The sequence below is a fragment of the Lissotriton vulgaris genome, unplaced genomic scaffold (genome assembly GCF_964263255.1).
Source record: "Lissotriton vulgaris unplaced genomic scaffold, aLisVul1.2 SCAFFOLD_3338, whole genome shotgun sequence".
NCBI lineage: Eukaryota > Metazoa > Chordata > Amphibia > Caudata > Salamandridae > Lissotriton > Lissotriton vulgaris.
The window spans coordinates 34065-56076 of record NW_028251673.1 but is presented as its reverse complement, the minus strand read 5'-3'; the positions used below and the strand labels follow the sequence as shown (position 1 = coordinate 56076).

General features: G+C 45.2%; 1 protein-coding gene across 1 annotated transcript in view; it reads left to right on the top strand.

The window, feature by feature from the left end:
• The window catches only part of LOC147662812 (E3 ubiquitin-protein ligase TRIM17-like), a 113169-nt gene extending 91850 nt beyond the window's left edge, over window positions 1-21319 (top strand). The window contains exons 4-5 of the mRNA XM_086950896.1: window positions 20565-20587; window positions 21235-21319. Of these exons, the coding sequence (XP_086807022.1) occupies window positions 20565-20587; window positions 21235-21319 (108 nt within the window). The remainder of the gene's footprint in view (window positions 1-20564; window positions 20588-21234) is intronic.
• The last annotated feature ends 693 nt before the right edge of the window (window positions 21320-22012 follow it).

Here is a 22012-nt window from a genome sequence, read left to right as displayed (position 1 = left end):
TTCTCCCATTTTGATATGATATTAAAGACCCTAATGGAACACCAACAGAAAGCACAACAGCACTTCCTACAGCTGAGAGAAGACAATAGTAAGATGCAAAATTCTTTATCAGAAGTGACCAGCAAGCTTGGTGAGATTATACAAGCAAAAGAAGATCTTCAACAAAGGGTGGTGGGGGTTAAAGAATTATCTGCTCACACAGAGGCTTTAACCCTTCAACATGATACGCAGATGGTGAACTTACAGAGAAAAATAGAAGACATGGAGAATCGTCAAAGAAGGCAAAATCTCAGACTTTTTGGCATACCTGAAGGATCAGAAGGGGCAGATCCATAAGCTTATATCGTTAAATTATTCCAGAAGGCCTTTCCAGATTTGGCAGACTGGGACTGGGATTCACAGCTCTAAAGACTACATAGACTTCCAATAACTTACAGAAACCGAGAGAGCAAATTTCCCTGCCCTTTTTTGATCTATTTTGGTAATTTTTTACTCAGGCAAGCTGTAGCGTTTAAAGATAGGCCTAACACTCCTGTCACAATAGAGAATATTACTTTTTTTGTCAGATCTGATTTGAGTAAGGCCACAATGGAAAAAAGGTGGAAATTACGTCAGCTTATTGATCCTTTCAAAGCACTGGGGGGGCAGGCGTTTCTCCAGGAGCCAGCTCTTCTCAAAGTGGTTAAGGGTGGCCACACATATTCTTATACTGATGTTAGAGAAGCGGAGGTAGCACTCTCTAAATTTGGTTAAAGAATATCAAGGGGGAAAAGAATGTTAACTTCGTATCAAAAATCCTAGTGTTGACCTGGAACTTGACTTGACTTGGTATATTGGTATATTGGAAACCTGGCTTTCTTCTTTTTCTTTCCATGTTTGCTACTATGACAGGAGACGCTAGTTTAGGAGGGCGAGCATTGCATCTTTTTTTGCTCCAGTCTGTCTCTTTGTCTGTTTATCTCTTTATTCATATTCTTTTATTCATTATTTTTTGTTCTCTTTTATTTTTCTTTCCTTTGGCTGATACTTCTCTGATAGTTCTCTGATTAGAATAAATTGTAATTGACTGAAATCATTAAAGAAAATTATTAGTTTATGTTCTTTTGTGAACAGGGGTCGGGGGGGGGGGCGGACTCCGATGCTGCCTCTCCTGCAAGGCTGCCCTTCCAGCGGCAGCAGGAAATGGAGGGGTGTTTTCCCCTAAGGGACAAATGTGTGGGGAGTAGTATGGTTTGGGGTAGGGCGGGTTGGGCCTTTGGGGAGGGTAAAAATTGACAACACGAGAATTAGAACTATGGAAGAAGATTACGGTGAAATATTCCTATTTTTGTACGGAGCAGAAGGATGCAATCTATTTAGGAAATGTATCTGTTTAGATGTTTAGCATGGAATGTCGCAGGCCTTAACAGCAAGACCAAGAGGCGCTTAGTCCAAGAAGAGATAAAAATGTATAACCCCCATATAGCCTTACTATCAGAAACTCATATCTGTTATAAAGATAGTAAATTATTAGGGCAATTAGGGTACGAGCTAGTTGTTTGTTCTACATTAGCTGCCTCTATTAGAGGGGTTGCCATTCTGAAACAAAAGCAATTAAGACTAGAAACTATTAAAACTGCTGTCGATAAGGGGGCAAATGGGCAGCCGTTCAAATAGACTTGGTAAATTGCAAATATGTTTTTTGTGTCGTATATGGACCTAATATTGATGATCCAGCTATGTTTGATTGTCTAAATGTCGAATTGTTGGACTGGGAAGGAGAACTTATTATTATGAGCGATTTTAATTGTGTAATGAATTATGAGTTAGATACCACCAGGCGCGGGCGCCTTCCAACGGATGCGCAAGACACGAGCTGCAATATTAGAACTAAGCCGACTACATAATATAAAGGATGCCTGGCGGACTATATACCCCAACTTAGGAGGGTATACTTACTATTCTGCGCCCCATAAACTATGCTCACGTATAGATATGGCCTGGGTTTCGGATAGGACTCTAGACTCTACTACTATAGAGATATGTCCAAGGGTCACCATCAGACCATAACCCTATCCTTCTTGTCTTCAACATCGCATCAAAGAAACAGGGCCCAAGGCTATTTACATTCCCTAGATATTTATTACTAGAATCAGTATTCATCTCACGACTCAAAGAACATATTATAGAATTTATAAAAATGTATCTCAATTCTACTTCACCTATTTTTGTTTGGGATGCCTGCAAGGCTAGTATTAGGGGCTTTGCCCAACAGTTTATTTTGAGACAGAACTTAGAGCGTAGAAACGAGATTAAAATCATGATGTCTAACATTTTGTCATTAGAAAATCATTTAGCGGAAGCCCTGCGCCAAGGTTCGCAAAATATTGTCGAATTAAGACTTAAAATAGTGAGTCTTCAGTCTGCCATGAAAAGCATACTCAGAGAGAAAAGTAGTATTAAACTCCACAAATATCATCTGTCTCAATATGAGAATGGTGACAAAATTGGGAACATTTTGGCTTGCAAAGTTGCTGATGAGAAGGCTAATACATTAATCAAGTCAATTAAGGGACCGAATAATACTATTTACAACCAACCAGTACAGATAATGGAGCAATTTGTTAATTATTATAGTAATCTGTATACCCCTGAAAATTATCCTATTGTGAACAGTGTACAAACGTACATCAATAATAATCTGATGAATGATAGAGAAATAGAAGGAATGGGGCAATTGGTTGAAAATATCACTAATACAGAGATAAGATTTTGCGATTGCATCTCTTCCCTCAGGCAAGGCTGCGGGGGAGGATATGCTACACATAGCACTTTATAAAATATGTATTGATGAATTACTCCCTCTTCTCAGTTTAGTTATTAATTTGATCGGTGAAACTGGAAAAGCTCCTAATTCGTGGAATACTACCAAGATAGTGTTTTTCTTAAAAAAGAATGAACCTCCTAATGAGTGTGGGTCATATAGACCGATATCACTCAACGCGGATGCAAAAGCATTTGCGAAAGTTTTAGCCATGCGACTTGCCCCCCTAATGCCAAAATTAGTTAATCCACAACAACATGGATTTATTATTGGTAGGGACACCACAGCCCATGTAAATATTTCGATAACCGCCTTCGATGTAGCGGCGGCGGCGGTCAGCTCCACCCCACTCGGTATGATATTGTTGAACGCTGAGAAAGCTTTTGACCATCACCACCCCCTTTTATACCGCTTTTGGCCGCCATAAGTGTGGCAGGGTATGCTCAGACGTGAGTCCCTTGCTCACTTTGCCACTGGATTCAAGCAAGCTGGGCTGAAGACGGCTGGAATGCCAGAAACCGGTCCTCGGAAGCTTGTTTCCGGTCCAGGGAAGACATGGCTTGGCAGTAGGGGCTGGACTGTTCCCATGAGGCACAGGGTCAGACTGATTTGCATATAGCCATGTCTGAACTGGGGTGGCAGAGTGGGCTAAAGAACGGTGATGGATTAAACCCAGATCTTTTGACTGGGTGTGAGTGTTTGATTGATTCGTATGCTCCGTCCATCACCACCCCCTTTTGTACCGAGTGGGGTGCAACTACATTTGGGCTGCAATGACGGCATACGGCTTTAAGGGACAATATCTAAGATGGATGCAGGCATTATATGATCATCCTACTGTGAAAATCAGCTATGCTGGCATGACATCCTCTAACTTTATAATAGCTAGGGGCACTCGGCAAGGGTGTCCTTTGTCACCCTTGCTGTTTACACTCTCTATCGAACCATTTATCAACACACTACAGGCCCACTCCAGTATTGTTGCTTTTGAATATGGTCTAAATTCTCTTAAAATTACGGCTTACACTGATGATATCGCTATATATTCTACTGATGTGGCAAAAGCTTTATCAGGGATAACAGAGGAGGCTAATAGCTTCGGGGCAATCTCTGGATACAAATTAAATATAAACAAAACACAGGTTATAGTGAATTACAAACCTCAGGCCCCTGTCCAAGGGATATGCAGGACCGCTACCTATTTAGGGATTAAGATTTCATCTACAATAAAAGAAATAATTACACTTAACTATGACTCTTTACTAAAAGAAGTGTCAGTTCTATTGAAAAAATGGCATAATGTCCCTCTCAGTCTTGAAGGTCGAATTAATTTAATAAAAATGAAGTTATTGCCAAAATTCCTTTATTTATTTAGATCAATTCCTTTACGTGTTAATAATCTTTACTTTAAAAAACTAGAAGGGATCTTTAGCAGCTTTATCTGGGGTTACAAAAAAGCTCGTAGATCGATTTCCTTGCTTAAGCTCCCAATTAACAAAGGAGGGTTAAATTTCCCCGATTTTAGATTATACTTTTTTGCAACTTTTTTTGGTTGCCTTCGTAGCCTACTTAACTCTAATAACCAGTTTTTTTTCATCCATTTATGCTGGGCATAGATTCCAACCAGTTCTTAGCAAGAGTAAACAACCCTAACTACTTTAAAAGGGTTAAATTTAAGACTGCAAGGGAGACAGCCAGAATATGGAATCTGATTCTGACTCTCTGTAAGACTTCTTTTTATCATCCTAAACTGCTGTTGTGGGGAAATCCGGGGCTTCCCGGAATCTTTAACGATGGTGCAGGGACCACATGGGCCAACTATGGTATCACTACCTTAGGGGATTTTTATGGTTCTGGTGGATTCTTAGACTTTGCAACACTTAAACTTCTTTACAATTTGACAGATTCTTTGCAGTTTAAATATATGCAAATTCTGGATTTTTTCATCCGCAAGATGAAGTTGATTGAAATCTCGGATTCGGATATTTGGACTTGTCTGTACTCTGAAATCACTAATAAGTGAGGGCTACAAATGCCTTAATCAATACAAGGTGGATGACTTTATAAAACTTGCCACAAAGTGGACTATAAGACTAGGCACTAATATAACTTCTAATCAGATTTCAGCCTCACTTTGTAGCATTAATCGTGTGGTTCAGTCCTCTAGTTTAAGGCTCCAGCTATATAAAACTATATGTCTCTTATATTATACCCCACAAAGAATATCAAAATGGTCTCAAAATAGCCCATCAAATAATCGTTCTAAATATCCCAAATGCGATCTAATGGCGGCAGACTTAGAACATATGTTTCTCTTATGCCCGGCATTGTCTGAGTTCTGGTCTGGATTCGAAAACATTCTTAATCAGAAACAGATAATTCTTTCTCCCTTCTCAGTGAGCACCGTTTTATTAGATATACCATCAATAATCTGTCCATATAAAGATCTAATCACTATTTTATTTTTGTGTGCCAGATTGACTATTGCTAGGGCTTGGATTTCTTTAAAACCACCGCACATTATGGAATGGTGGACTCTGGTTAATGAAATTTACACCATAGAGTTAGCATTAGCTAAAATAAGGGGAGTGCGATCGATGATGAAACTGGATAAAATTTGGGGAATATTTTCATAACCATATTGTAACATCTCCTCTGTGCTTAATGAATTTTGAGGCTTATCAATTGTGAAGGCTGCAAATTTATTTACTTTATTAGTTTAATATAAATGTATGACTGATTGAATTCCTTTGATCCGGCAAAATTGTATCTCTGTATGGATTTGTTATCATTCTATTGTTTCACTTTAAATTCTTCTTAAATGATTTTTCTGGGTTTTTTTCCCGTGTTGTCAATAAAAGTATATTTTAAAAAAAAAGAAGAGCTTATTGTTGGGCTCTGGGGATAAATACTGACCGGCCTAAACATACCTTGTTCCAGGATCATTTAAGATGTAGGGCAGGGCAGGGCTGTAACCCATCACTATTGAACAATGGCTTTAACCCAGCCCCTGAATCTGCTAATTTCTGACCTCCATTTAGCAGGCTGGAGATAAGGGATTTAGAGGGTAATCTTGAGTTTAGTGGACCATAAATTGGTGGTGCTCCCACATCATACGTTGTGGTAACCCAGCTCTTTTAGAGTCAGGGGAAGAGCTTGATTAATACTGTAGAACAGTGACTGTCTCTATTGGCCTCTCTGCCACAGGACTGCCAGATCATACTGAAGTCAGACAGCTGTATTAGGCGCTCCCACAACATTTGCCTGTATGTAACCCCTGTGAGCCATAGCAGTCGCAGACAGGAACATTGCTCCATTGTCCCCTTATGAGAAGAAAAAACTTCCTGCATTTAGGCATCATAAGAGGATTTATTTTTTTAGAAGAACTCCTGCTTTGTGAATGTATACCTGAAAAACAAAAAATACATTCTTCAGAGTGGGCACATCAAGCACAGCTCCCATAAAGTTACTCTGTTTTCAGAGCAACCACTGCAGCATCTAAATATCTGGTCAGTCTTCTGCAAAGGGAGCAGAGGCTATACCCTTCTCTGACCCAGCAGGCTGGTGGCCTGCCCACCAGACTCTGAATCTGACCTTGAGTCTTGGTTAGGTTTCCTTCTAAATGCTGTGCTGCACTGACTGGAGAGGAGACTGGCTCTGCCTTTTGGGAAGAGGATTGCTGGATTCCATCCTACAGAGGAGAGCCTGCCATCGAAGGCGTTCATCAGCCCAACTCCTAGAGAACCTTGAGGTTGCCCCTCCGCTGTGCAGGAAGGGTTGCTGACTACAGAGTGCTGGTGTCTACCTTTAGTTGCCCCCACAAGAGTGCAAGGACCACATCTGTGTCTTCTCCGGGAGTGGAGGCAGTAAGATTGGCAGTTAGGTGAGGCCATGCTGCTCCCAGCGCCGCAATCAAAGTGTAGATCCATTGTACGGTTGTGGAGATGTGTCCAGGACTCATGGCCAGCCAAGCACCGAGATATTTTAACTGTGAAGTGCAGCGGGCAGCTTATGAGATATTAAGGGTATCTGATTTCAGCAGGAAGCTCTGAAACATTTAATGCACTAACATCATGGTTTTAATTTGATTATCTATGAGGCTGGGATTTTTCTTCCTGGTTCCCCTCTTTGTGTGGCTAGATTGATTAGTGTTACTGATTCTGAGTGGGTTCAATCTAGGGTCCTTCAATTTGGATGGTGTCTTTGTTTTGGGTCTGTCCGGTTTCTGTGTTCAAGTGCAGAAATCCTGCAACAACTTGCTGTCTTTGTGGTGGTGCACACCGGCCTGCTCCATAATATACACCAATATATTACTCCTTTCAAGCGTAATGACTGAAGAGTTTGACGCTGAACTGTATCTAGTGGGAACTGAGTTTAAGTGGTAGCCTTATTGATGGAATTGTTGTTTGCTGAGTCTAGCCCTCACCACTTGCTTGGGTGTGTCTAGGACTGCTTGGTCTTACTAGCCTGTGATAGTTAGGTGCTAAAGAGAAGTACTTACAATCCAATTTGGGATTTAGCAGTATGGTGCCCCCTGGACACTAATGCTAAATGGCTAGATGTGTCTCTATTGGAGCATGGTAAACCCTGATTGCCATGAAACCTTCCACACTAGATCTAACAGTACATTTGATAATCAAGACATTATTTAAATGTCATGTTCAGTATATAGAAGAAATAACATGAACACACGTAGAATAAAATGGAAAGGTACTGTTAAGTGTATCCTATGATTTCAAGTGGCTGCTGCTCTTAAGTTATTGCAGATAATTACAGTCGATATAGGCATGCATTGGAGTAAATTATTGTAAGTGTATCTCCCTCCTGGAAATTCAGCAGTATATCACATCTAGGCAGTGCAAAATTTGTAAAAAAAAAAAAAACTTTAAAAAAAGTAGGTATTCAGGCCCTTCTCAAGAGGCCGGTGGAATGCACCACCTATTACCCCTACGAGCTCTGACAGTACCAGCACAACTACTAATGTTCACACAAGTGTGACAATTCTAACTATTCTGCCCCAAAGCTATCAGAATGACCTGGATGGCAGGTATTATTAATTTTTATGTATATTGAATCATTAAACACATTTGCTGTGCTCACCTCAAATTTAGACAAACCGTACCCCTGTGTGGTGGCCTGTCCTTTGTGCTGGTGTTGAGAATTAAGTGGCGCTGCAGAGTGCTAGCTCAAATTAAGCAGTGCATCTAGGTCATATGTAGGACACAACTTTACCACTAAAAGACTTGTAAATGGGAACTTTGTATCTGCTTTTGTCAAACCTCACTCCTGTACCAAATACTTTGATGTGCTTGTTTTTTATGCTAATTCATCCTCTACTCTGTCTGATCTGTTTAGCTCTTTCGAACCAACGCACAACAAAGGCCATCTATTAGACACCGTCCTCAGTAATGACCATAGGCTTCATGTAGGCCTTCCAATCCCTTTCCCTGGATGGACCACCTGTTGGTACCGCTAGTCTGGGAAATCCCGAACCCCCCTCGGCCCCATCCCTTTGCCACACTAATGGGGAGGAATTGGTCGAAGGTATCAGCTAACCAATGGACAAATTCCCTCTTAGCCACCCCTCTACTTTCAGGGGATGACCCAGATTCACTTAATAAATATTTCAATGAGTGGATACAGACCTCATTGGACTCTGTGGCCCCCTTGAAAATTCTCAAGAAAAAAACTAAGTCATAAGATGCACCGCGGTATACTCCTAAACTGAAAGAGTTAAAGCAAAGTTGTAGGAAATTAGAGAGGAATTGGAGACAGACCATAGGGGCACACGACAGAAATCACACTGGCCGAAATCACACTGGCACAATCTGTGTTTTACAAGCAAAAGATAAGGATGGCAGCCAACGCCCGAGGGAAATCTTCTGAATTGCCAAAACACTGATTAAAACTCAACCAAACCCCCCTGACCCAAAAGAAGCCCAAAACGGCTGCGACAAGCAGGCAGAGTACTTTCCCCAAAAAATACAGTCCATCTCCCTTTCCTTTACTTCAAATGAACATAATCCCCCGGACGCGCAAAACACCCCCGCAAACTCCAACTGCCAGCTAGTGGAAATTCCACTGCTTAATGAGGACTCCTTGAACGCAATAATGTTAAAAGTGTCATCAGGCTCTCCCACTGACCCTGCCCCCCGTGCCATCTGCTGACGGTTGCGGACACTATTAGACCATTCTTATTAAACATCTTGAATACCTCTATCACTACAGGAACTGTACCAAAGGCATGGAAGTGTGCGCAGGTCAGAGCACTACTAAAAAAACCTAACCTCGACCCAGCAGCCATGGCTAACTATCGTCCGATCTCTCTTCTCCCATGGGTGACCAAGCTGCTTGAGAAGCATATCAATTCCACTCTTGTTAACCATCTGGAGGCTAACAACTTACTCCATGACTCTCAAGCAGGCTTCCGCCCAAAGCTGGGGACTGAGGTCACCTTGTTAACAGTAACTGAGTTAGCCCGGAAGCACATGGATCAAGGCGGCACTACGGCAATTATGCTGTTAGACCTGAGTGCCGCCTTTGATACCGTGGATCATAATATCCTGGTTCTTCGCTTAAAACATCTTGGAGTCGCAGGCCAGGCCCTCACCTGGCTACAATCCTTCCTAGGCTAGACGGCCGGACGTTCCAGGTATCGGAGGGTGCCACCCAATCCAAAGCATGGCCCCTCAACCGGGGAGTGCCCCAGGGCTCCTCCCTAAGCCCTACCCTTTTTAATGTCTATATGGAGCCTCTGGCAGAGATAGTGCATCCTTTTGGTTTGAAATTGTAACCTATGCAGACGACACCCAATTAGTGGTGGCCCTGAACCACCCTGAGGGCACGCCCAGTAACCTGGGCAGCTGTCTAGAAGCAATAACCAAATGGATGGCACTCTCCCATTTAAAACTGAATGGGGAAAAAACGGTACTGATGTTCCTGGGAAAATCCGTTTCACCTATAGCCACCATTGACTGGCCGACCTGCATGGGTGGGCCTCCAGAACCTAAAGACCAGATCAAAAGTCTGGGAATATGGCTTGATAACAACTTAAGCTTTAACCCCTCCCATGCTTGTGATGGAACCGTTCCGTCACGAGCCTCGGGTGGGCTGTGCTGGTGACGGAACGGTTCCGTCACGGCCCGCTCGCCGCACCTGTGCGGCGCGTTCTATTGAGCGGGCAGGGCCGTGACGGAACCGTTCCATCACAAGCACAGCTCACCCCCGGGCCGTGACGGAGCGGTTCCATCACGAGCATGGGACCGCCGCGCGGCCGCCCTGCCCCCTTAGCGCTGCGGCGGAATAGCCGCCGCAGCGAAGGGGTTAATCAGCAAGCCACCAAACTCTCTGCCACATGCTTCGGCCTGATGAGGATGCTGAGAAAAATCTTGCCTCTCCTCCCTTTTCAGGCCCGGAGGATAATGGTGCAGTCAATTATCCTGTCCCGCCTGGACTACGGGAACGCCCTCTATATGGGCGCTCTGGTAAGCTCTGTCAAAAAGCTCCAGGTCACCCAGAATGCGGCTGCACGTCTCCTCCTCGGACTTCCCCGAAGACATTCAGGCACTGCCGCCATGAGAAAACTGCACTGGCTGCCCATACAGGCCAGGATAAAATTCAAGGCGATGTGCATAACGCACAAAGCTATGTGGCAAAAAGGTCCTGCAATGATCTGCTCCTTAGTCACTCCGTACCACCCTCCTAGATCACTACGTTCCACTACAACCTTTCTAGCTTCAACAAAAAAACCTCAAACGAGCTAGGTGGGGAGGCCGTTCCTTTTCGTGAAACGCTGCCTCCGACTGGAACTCCCTGCCTCTCACTTTGCGCAGCGAACCGGATCTTCTTAAGTTCCGCAAAAACCTGAAAACATTCCTCTTTCAGTAATAATCAGTCTGGCATCTTTCCCCCCTCCCGTCCGCAGCGCTACGAGGCCTCCGGGTAGAAATGCGCTTTATAAAACTCCATTTCATTTCATTTAATTTCATTTCCTATTCTACTTGTAGAGCCTAAGAACACATAGAAAAAGTGAAAAAAACACTTTTAACTCATATTGCTTTATTTTTCAGACTGAGGGAAAAATGTCACAAAGTGTCTGAGACTACAATATTGCAACTCTATTATGTTGTGAGTGAGCGCACCTCCCCTTCATCATAGCTATGCTACACCTGTTGTCCTTTCAATCAATCAATCAATCAAAGCATTTGTAAATCGCACAACTTACCCATGAGGGTCTCAAGCTCTAAGGGGTGGGGGGATGCTGCTACTGTTTGAAAAGCCTGGTTTTGAGGAGTCTCCTGTAGGTCTTGGGTCTGCCATAGGCGGATGGGGAGGGTGTTTCATGTCTTGGCGGCGAGGTGGGAGAATGATCCTCTCCCGGCGGTCACTCTTCGGAAGCGGGGGACAGTGGCGAGGGCGTGGTAGGCAAGCAGAGCTGGCGGGTGGGGGTGTAGAAGCTGAGTTGGCTGTTGAGGTATGCTGGTCCGGTGTTGAGGAGTGCTTTGTGTGCGTGGGTGAGGAGCTTGAAGGTTATCCTCTTGTTGACGGGGAGCCAGTGCAGGTCTCTCAGGTGGGGTGTGATGTGGCTGCGGCGAAGGATGTCGAGGATCAGGCGTGCGGAGGCGTTCTGGATGCATTGGAGCCATTTCAGGAGTTTGACCGAGGCTCCTGCGTAGATGGCATTTCTATAGTCCAGTCTGCTGCTGACGAGGGCCTGGGTGACCGTCCTTCCTGTTACGGTGGAAATCCACTTGTAGATCGGAGGAGCATGCGGCGGGTGTTGAATCAGGAGGAAGAGATGGCGTTGACCTGCTTCGTCATGGAGAGTCGCATTGAGGATGACCCATAGGTTGCGTGTGTTGTCGGTGGGCGTTGGAGCTGTTCCTAGTGCGGTCGGCTACCAGGAGTCATCCCAGGCTGAGAGCGTGGATCTTAGGATGAGGATCTGCGTCTTGTCCAAGTTCAGCTTCAGTCGGCTGTTTCTCATCCATTCGGCGACAGTCTCCATTCCTTCGTGGAGGTTGGTTTTAGAGGTGATTGGGTCTTTGGTGAGGGAGAGGATCAGCTGGGTGTCGTCAGCGTAAGAGATGATGTTGAGGTCGTGCAGTCGGGTAACGTGAGCGAGCGGTGCCATGTAGACGTTGAACAGCGTTGGGATGAGGGATGAGCCCTGTGGTACACTGCAGATTATCTCAGTAGCTTCGGAGCGGAAGGGGGGGAAGGCTGACGCTCTGTGTTCTGCCGGAGATGAAGGAGGTTGTTCAGTCCAGGGCCTTCTCTTGGATCCCGGCCTCGTGGAGGCGTGTTCGTAGTGTGCAGTGGCAGACCATGTCGAAGACGGCTGACAGGTCCAGGAGGATGAGGGCCGTGATTTCTCCATTGTCCAGCAGGGTCCTGATGTCGGTGGTGGCGATGAGGGCAGTTTTGGTGCTGTGGTTGCTGCGGAACCCAGACTAGTATGGGTCCAGGATGCTGTTCTCCTTGAGGAATCTGGGCCGTGTTGACGGCCTTCTTGATTACCTTCGCCGGGAACGGCAGCAGGGAGATGGGTCGGAAGTTCTTGAGATCCTTGGGGTCCGCCTTGGGCTTCTTGAGTAAGGCGCACTTCCAACTCTCCAGGAAGGTTGCTGTCTCGAAGGAGATGTTGTTGGCTTTCCAGAGGTGGGGGGTGAAGGTGGTGCTGGCTTTGTTGAAGATGTTGTGTGGGCATGGGTCAGACGGGGATCCAGAGTGGACGGAGTTCATGATCTTGATGGTGTCGTCGTTGTTAATGTTGGTCCAGGAGATCAGGCAGTTGGTGCGGGTGGTGGTCGTGGAGGAGGGAGTCTCAGTGGTTGCCAGGGCGGTCGTGGCATTGAAGCTGTCATGGATGTCTGCGATCTTGCGGTGGAAGAAGGTGGCCAGCGAGTCACACAGGTCTTGCGAAGGTGGGATGCCGTTGGTGTTGGAGCTGGGTTTGGAGAGTTCCTTCACGATGTTGAAGAGCTCTTTGCTGTTGTGTGCGTTGTTGTCTAGGTGGTCTTTAAAGGAGACCTGTTTGGCGGATCTGATGAGGTCGTGGTGTCTGCGGGTGGTGTTCTTCTGGGCTGCGTGGCTTTCCGGTGTTCGTTCATGGATCCAGGTCTTCTCTAGCTTTCGGCAGGTTTGCTTGGAGGCCTGGAGGTCTTTAGAGAACCAGCTGGCTTTCTTTCTTTCTTCTGGTGTGGCTGTTGGAGGGTTTCTTGAGCGGAGCAAAGGTGTTGGCGCAGTTGTCGATCCACTGTCTAAGGTTGCGGGAGTCGGCGTCGGTCGGGTCTGTGGGTGGGCTTCGGGCGAGGGTGGTGGTTAGCTGGTCTTCGGTGACTTTGCTCCAGCAGTGGCGGGGGATCTGTTGAGTGCGGTGGAGCATGGTGGGTTTCCGGAAGGTGAAGTGGTCAGTCCAATGGAGTTCGGTGGTGTGGTTGAAGGAGACGTGGGGGCTTGCGGTGAAGGTGGGGCCCAGCGCGTGGCTGGCGGAGTGGGTGGGTGTTGTGACAAGTTGTCTTGAGTCCGAGGTTGGTGAGGTTGCCGATCAGGGTGGAAGAGTTGGAGTCTTTGTTGTTCTCGAGGTGGAAGTTCAGGTCCCCTACGAGGATGTAGTCCATAGAGGCAAGGGCATGTGTGCTGACAAAGTCAGCGATGGATTCGTTGAACTGTGGTCCTGGGGGGGGTCTGTAGACGAGGGTTCCTCTGAGGGTGGTGTTGGGGTTGGTGTGGATCTGGAAGTGCAGGGGTTTGGCGGTGCTGAGGATGTTGTTGGTGTTTGTCGAGATTTTGAGAGTGTTCCTGTGGACGATGGAGTTTCCTCCTCCTGCTCCGTTGGTGCGGTCCTTGCGGGTGACCTTGTAGCCTTCCGGAGTGACTATGGCGATGTCCGGTGCCGAGGACGGTTTCAGCCAGGTCTCTGTCAGGAAGGCGACGTCTGGGGTGTTGGGGTCCAGTAGGTCCTAGAGTTCAAGGGCGTGTTTGCGTGTGGAGCGGGTGTTGAGAAGGATGCATCTGAGGTAGTTGGGTTCTTTGGTAGGTGGGTTAGCGGGTCGGATGCTGGTGAAGCTGCAGTTCCGGCAGGAGAAGGGCCCTTGGGTGCGCTTCGAGGCGACCAGGCAGCAGGTGCGTGGTCGCCCGGTGTTGGGTGCGTGGAGAGTTCTGGAGTCGTAGCGGAGGTGGGCATCGTGACATTCACAGAGGCCAGGGGTCCTGGTGCTGGGCGTGGTCCAAGCGCAGATGGGCTTGACTGAGGCGCGCCAGTGGCGCCTCAGCGACGCGGCGTCCATATGAGGGGATGTGGGAGGGAGGAAGAGCTGGGAGGCGGGAGCTGGGCAGCGAATAGGAGATCAGGGGGGCGGGGACGCAGCAGCGGGAAAAACAAGGGGGGGAGCGGGCGAGGGTTACCGGAGGCAAAGCAGAGGGCACAGAGGTAAAAGAACACAGAAGTGCTAAACACAGTACAAAATAAATGACAGAGCAGAATTCAAGCAGTCAAAGATATGCGGGGCACAATACCAATGCGAGCGGCAGCAGCGGGATCAGGGCACACAGGAGGGGCTGTGTGACGGCGAGAGGAGCGACCTGCCTGGTGACAGGGTCATGTACCACAGTACCTTCATGTATTGATTGTATATGACTCAACTGCACAAGGCAGAACACATGAAAAAAGCAAAAACAAGGAGAAATGAAGCATTTCTCCTCGTTTTGCCACCTTAAGACTAAGGGACATATTATCAAGCCCCTTATCGCTGCGTTATCAGCACTTTTCTGCCGATAACGCAACAATATTTGCATCGCCCTATTATCAAGAGAGCGTAAGGCAATTAACGTGGCTTTAAGCCACATTCATTGACTTAACACTGCCTTGATAATAGTGCCCCTTTTACGATAAACTAATTGTGAAAGGGGGCGTGAAGTGGGTTTTGCAGTGGGCATTCCACTCCACTGCAACACCCATTCACTTCAACAAGCTTGATAATAGGTGGCAGCGTCAAAGTGAATGGGTGTTGTGGTGGAATGCCCACCGCAACAGCCACTGCACTCCCCCTTTCACAATTATTTTACCGTTAAAAGGGCACTATTATCAAGGCAGCGTTAAGTCAATTAATGTGGCTTAAAGCCAAGTGAATTGCCTTAACACTTCCTTGATAATAGGGAGATGCAAATATCCCCACATAATTGGCAGACAAGTGCTGATAACGCGGCGATAAGGGGCTTGATAATATGCCCCCTAGTCTCCTCGGGGGTGACTGCGTTGATGGTCCGCCGTCAACATAAAAACTGTAAAGGGATTGTAGCAAGCCTGTGCATTATTCAGCACAATGTCTAGGCCTGTAAAAAACTGCAGAATTCATTTTGTGACATTTCACAAAAAATATGGAAAATCAGGTGAAAATGTATGATACATAATTTTGCAATGTCTCACCTGAAAATTCAATACAAAGGCATAGCATGCGTTCAAAAGCAGTACGAGATTCCTGGAAGAGAACTCATTCAAGGAGAAAATGTCTTCCGTAATAGATTTTCTGCTTGAATCATTCGGCTTCTATTGAAGAAATTTTGCAAAATTTCACTTAATGGGGAATTCATGGAAATTTCACTTATTGGGGAATTCCTGGAAATGTATGTTTGAGAATTTTGCAAAGTTCGAGACCACAATTAAAATGTCACAAAGGCCTAGCACTGGCCTTAAAAATGTCAACCGAATTCTGGGAGTTATAGATAGTTCTAAGAGCGTATTGTTGTATCTTACAATAACAGGACTCCGGTCAATGATAGCCGGGATGTGGTGTGTGATGGGGATTTATTAATCAAATTAATCTCCTAATAGGCAAGGCAGGACCCTTAACATATACTCAAAGAAAGTATACCAAAAACTGTCTAGCTTGACCATTGAGTCAGTAAAATATTTTGAAGGCTATGTGGCTCCTAGAGAATCACTGAGGAATAATTAATGTATTTTTAAAGTGCTGGAAAATGAGCAGACACTTTATCAAGTGACACTTGGAGAATGTAGGGGTGCATACGTGTGAGGAGGCTGTCATATTTATTTGGGAGGGGAGGCCTAGCAGCTTACAGGAGGAACTGTCAAATGTAGGTATGTAGAGTTAGCACTAGTGCAGTCTAAGATATGAATTGAGCTCTTGTTTGGAGTTGTGATTAACATTAGGGTGGTTTCGAACTGTGGACTTTTATTTTCCTTACTTTTTATTGCTGCATTGATCACTGTTAAAACACACACACACACACACACTTATGTGTGAGGTCCTGTGTGTTTCTTGTGTACACATAAAGCACTCTTGCTCTTCTACTGCTAGACTTGGCAGTGCTAGAAGAGTGACCGGTCTGGTCATCTGCTCTCTCACGCCTTGCTTTTCCCTACCTACCACTAGTGCAGGTGTGGTGCCATCCTAAACACCTGGTGGGTTGTTCAGCCCTGCTCCAGTTCCTCCTCAGTCTTCCATTCTGTCCATTAGGTGTACTGTGACTCCTCATCGTGTTCGGTGTGGCCACCTTGTTCTCCTCTCCATTCTGTCTCCGCGATACACTCTTACAGTCTATTGTGAGTGCCTTTGCCTGACATATTGATCCTCTCTGGATGCCGCAGGCTCCCCTCTCTGTGTGCACCAGATGCATCACCCTCCTTACTGTGGTTGAGTATTACCTACTGTCTTTCCTCTATGCCCCAGCCTAATCCACTTCTCCACTGCTGGGCCTCTGTCTCACTTTTTTGACCAAGTCTTTTTATTAAGCATGTTTAATTTAGACCATGACAGACAGTATCTGCAAAGCTTTCTAGGAGATTACAGATAATGTTGATGTGTTCATAATACACCAATTAAACTCCTTTTTACCCAATTAATGAAAACATCACTGTGCTACTATGAGGAATTATGCTTAAAAAAGACAAAGGGTGAAAAAATGTGAACTTTCGGACAATACTTGAGCAGTGGGAAGTCTGTGATTGTTGTGTGGCTTCTGTCTATGCGAGCAAGGGGACTACCCAGGCACAGGAAGGTAATACAGATACAACAATGCGTTCTATACAGGGGAGGAAAGCAGGGGAGGAAAGCAAGGGTGTGTGGTGCTTCTTGTGAGCTGGAAGTAGTTGCCGGCATGCCAAGGACAGGGGAGTGGTCACAGGGAGGAGAAGTATCAGCCACTCACATTTAACATGGTGGGGGAGGGAGTCATCTTTATTAATGCGTTGATAGTGGTTCAACATATCATCCCATTACATAGGGATGGGGTGTTTAGGGAAGCTCTTGCCTCTTCTTTGCCTCCAAGATGCAACCGTTGGGGGCAATGACGCATGTCTCTTTAAGGTTATAATCCATTTAGCTAACAAGAGGGTGAGCTCTGTGAACCTTACTTTGCTTTGTGTGCTTGTAGATGCCAACTAGTGAAGAAGAAAATGAGTGCTGGCCCTCAGGAGGATATTCTCACAACTTTCGAGAATACAAACAAGGGGGAACCTTTTGTTTGTATGGGTTATTTTATTTAAACCCTTTTATAAATTTTCAATCATTTTTGGAAACATTTTTTCATGGGTGAGAAAAACACACTTAATACAAACATTTACAATATTTACAACTATCATACAACTATCAAACAACTGACATATGTACATGTAAATTCACATTTATATACAAGCTTCTTTTGCAAGAAAAAGTAAGGAACCCCCTTCCAAATTACATTTGCCACAAAGTATATTTTTTTAGCCAGGTAGCTAAAAGTCAACATGGACTCATTACAAACATTTTATGTGTAACTGTGTGAATTTGTGGCTCCTCATGAGGGATTCCCCATAGCATACAACCGGTCTGCCGAAGCTGCCTGTGCATTAGAACCTGCCCCGTATGAATACTGTGCTGTGCTATGTGTTGTTCAAAAGAGAGCAAGTATCCATCTAAGGAAAGGTCTCCAGAATGTTAATGCTTTTTTGAGTAAGTTGCCCATTAGAACATGTGAAGAGGGAGTAGTCGAATCAGGGGGAGCAAGCACTTACATACTCCTAGCCCAGGTAGAACCTGGTAAAGATAACCTCAGTCAGGTGCATCAAGGGCCTTCTCCAAATCCAGCACTAGACAGGCAGATTGAGGAAATTGGAAAGAAACTCTGTCCATGATGTGGAGAAACCTGCGGATGTTTAGGGAGTTACTGTAACCAGGCACAATCCATGTTGATCTGAGTGGATAAGCGCAGGGAGTATTTGTAAGTATCTGTGTGCTAGAATCTTGCTTAATATTTTGTAGTCAGTACCCAAGATAAGCAGTGGCCTGAAAGAAGGCAATTGAGCAGGGGCAGCTCCTCTGCAGTGGCGGAGGAGCGTAGCCTCACTGGCTCAGAGCTAACAGGTGAAAAATTAAACCATATTCTATCATTGTTTTATTTTTTACCTTCTGGCTCAGCCATCGTGTGCAGGGAGGGGTGGGGCCAGGACTATGAGAGGGGGGCAAAGGAGTGGCTCCTGTACTTCTAAGTGTGCATGTGTCTTTGGCTGGCCGATGTAGGCTGGCCAAACACACATGCATCCATAGGTTTCTCCAACTCAGCTGTAATGAACAGCCAGGTAGAAGAAACAGCACAGAGTCCCTGTCCTGAGCGGAGCGTCACACTAGCCCGCTCAAGTCAATCCCGTGCTGCACTCGTAGCATGAGGGCAGCACGGGGATTGCACAGGAAGTTTTTGATGCTGTCCCAGCAGCTCCTGGGACTAGGAAGGTGAGGAGTGGGAGGCAGCCGGCAGCTTGATGTAAGTCTTCCTTTTTATAAAAGTTAATATTAAACTCCCCTCGTGTTCCCCCTCCCTTTTTCCACCCGTGTGCCTCCTCCACCTGCCCCACTCCTTTTGGTTTGTGGTAACTGTCACTGCAATTCATTTGGATCTCGATCAGGCTTGGATATTGATAATAGGAGGAACAAACTGGGTACAAGGGAGAATGCCTATCTAGAGGGTTTCTATATATATATATTGCAGTTAAGCGGGGAACCAGGTGAGTTGCAAACATTATATAATATTTAAGAGAGAACTAATCCAGGGGTTTTTCTGTTGCTAAATTTTGTATTACTAATTTGATTACAACTTCTGAAGTCAGGCCAGCAAGCTCTTACCAGTGATCTTCAGGTAAGCTAGGAAATGTGAGTGGGGCCAAGAACTGGGTGGGGGCCACTGCAGCAGGTCTGTGGGTGTCTTCTTATAGCTTCGAGTATTATTAGCAAAAAGCGTCCAGTTTATCACATTGGGCGTAAAGCACCGTGACAAGCTAGAGCTGTATATATACAATTGTGGTTGCTTGAATTTTCAGTTGAACTCTGAATGAAAATTCATATGAAAATACCCGCGGGTATTTTCATATCGAGCAATGGAGGACGGAGTCTTGTCTGTTGTGGTGGAATTTTGATGCTCAGGAACGGGTGACAGGCGTTTTGGCAATTTGGATGTTCGCGGGCGTATTGAAAGCCTGCAGGTGAACGACACTCCGCTTGATACGGTGGACCTGATATCGCACAGGTTGAGGGCAAGAGTTCAACTTAAAATTAGAGTCTTGGAGTAAATTTGTGAACACATGAAGTTACATTCTCTAGGCGATTGATCTCTACAGAGTCACACATTTGGCAGATTGCCTACTAGACGAACCTAGCACTATCAAGTTTTGAATGTACTAAGTGGAATTCTCATCAATTGTGACAGTTTAGAATTCAGTATCATTGGTTGCCCCGGAAGAAGGGTCGAATTAGACCCGAAATGCATTGGGTGTTTTTGTTTGTTTATTTTGTTCCCTGTTTGACAGACCAATGATTTACTGTGATGATTTGTTTACTATGTGGATGGTAATATTTTAATGATGCACACAGATCGTTTTCGTTCCATAAAAGTGACATAAAGCTGAGTGTTTTCACAAGATTAACACAGTGTATGTTTTGTGAATCATTAGAAAAGTTTCTTTAGGATAAAAATTGATGATTGTTAGATATTTGAGTTCCAGGGTATTGAAGCCTGAGGGACATAGTTGAGCGCCTCATAGACCAGGTGTTCCCTGGCCTCAACAGAGCTTACAGTAGAAGGGGAATAGGGCATTCCCCACATGAGACTGCTCACTTACTCATTGAACTTGATGTACATTATTAACAGACTTTTTCATTAAATAGGAGTGCTGTTCTACACCTACAGAGCATGCTTGAATTTTCTGCCATATGAGCCACATTACCAATCCGCCAACCATATCACCCTCTGCATGTGTCATAGGCAGTGTAGTTTAAACAACATAGGCATTCAATTAAAGTAGTTGACAGTGCAGCAACCCTGCTCTGTCTCACTCCTTGTCCTTTCTGCATGCCTCTGCCAGACTTTGTACAGCCCACATTAAGAAAGGGAGCCTTCTCTATTTCTACATCAAAATGCTCATGAACAATGCTCATAATGCTCTTAAATTTTAAATGTGCATGATAGCCTGATGATCACAAATGATTTAAAGGAAACCTGAGTGAACTCCCATTGTGCATGCAGCCATCTCTGGTATTTATTGCAAGTTTTCCTGATCTGATACTGTCAGGTTGTTCTGTGACTAAACAACTATCAGTCAGAAAAATAAAAATGGTAAATGCTGAAGATATGTTGATTATATAGTATTCTCTGATATCTAGATGCTACCTTTCCTTCAATCACAGATCAGGGCCATCTACAAAGGAAATGAATGCTTCAATGTATGCGTGTTTGGATATTTACTTTGTCCTCTTTCTTCATTTCTCTCTAGGATGTGAAAAACATTTTAAAGAGGTACGTTCACTTACGTTTGTAAATTTGTTCTTCCAGTACTCTTTTAAGTAATAATTATACTATACAGAAGTTATTTAATATGTTGGTGCGGCCTCAGACCCGCTCTCTGGAATCCCGCTGTGAAGGACTTACAGGAGGTACCAGGAGGGCTTCCTCTCCCCAAAGGCCGCTCAGGAGTAAAGTAAACTTCATCCCTCAATAAGTAGTGCTCCAGGAGGCGTGTTTGCAGAGTGTTGGAGAAAGGGGGCGTGGCCTCTGAAGACCTCATAGCAATCCCACAACAATTTGTAAGAAGCTTGTTGTTTAATCACATCCTTATCAATGCAGTGTATGATGGAGATCGTCTTGCAGTCCTATCATGAACCCCCTGATCGTCTTGCAGTCCTATCATGAACCCCCTGGCTTCCAGCCTCATATTTCTGAAACTGTATCTGAAAACAAAATACAAAGGTGGTCTGAGTGGATCTGCTCTGAATACTGAAAAAACCGGTGCATTTTACTATCAATGCTTTATTATTGGATCATGTCTGATAGCCAAGCACAAATGCTCTAGAATTTCCCCAATAGTCTGTGCAATTTACACCGAATGCCTCACAATTATCCCCTTAAACATAGCAGTGCTAAATTCCTTTCTAATCTCTTTATAGCCAAAGGTATTTGCACATCACGGTGCAAGGAAACGAGCGCTTTGTTGCCTCAGCAACCGTAAGCTTGACAAACACTGACTTGTAAACCTTGAACGATAGGCCCGCTACTCCAAGCCTCGTTTTGAAAGCTAAATGCACTCCGCCCACATGGGCGTGTGCGTCCCAAGCCTCGCTTTGAGCGAGACACGCCCAACCCGGAATCGCGCGCTGAAACGAAAACACAGCGCTTTTAAACGCATTCACCGGCCCCGCTCTCCATCGTCGGGGTCCGGTTCTGAGGATTCTTGCAGGTTGAGAGGCGGGTTGAGAGCGCTGAGGGCGTGAGTCTCCATTCTCAGCGGAACGATTTTTACGATCGCCACAAGCTAAGTACCTGTACGCTTAGGTTGCAATGACATTTAACTCTTTCCTTTCTTAGGATGTGCCAGGCGCGCTCCAATCCTCCTCCCGAGACCCATGGTGCTAGTAGCGCCCTATTTTAAAGTGAGATACCCTCCATATTTACCATCTTAGGGGGGTCACCGACCCTCTGGTCAAATTGATCCCTCCTTATGGAGAATTCACATCGTGTTTTTACTCCCCCCTCTACAATCGTAGTTTTAAACCACCTCTAGCACTTCACCTCCTAGTATATAATGCTACAACATCCCCAAGGGCTACTTGGATGGTGCATAAGATATCATCTATTGTGTGCACACAAAAGTTTGCCACCATCTTAGGAGCACTATGATAACTTTACCCTAGCATATACTAATTGTATGTATGTCTATATTTGTTT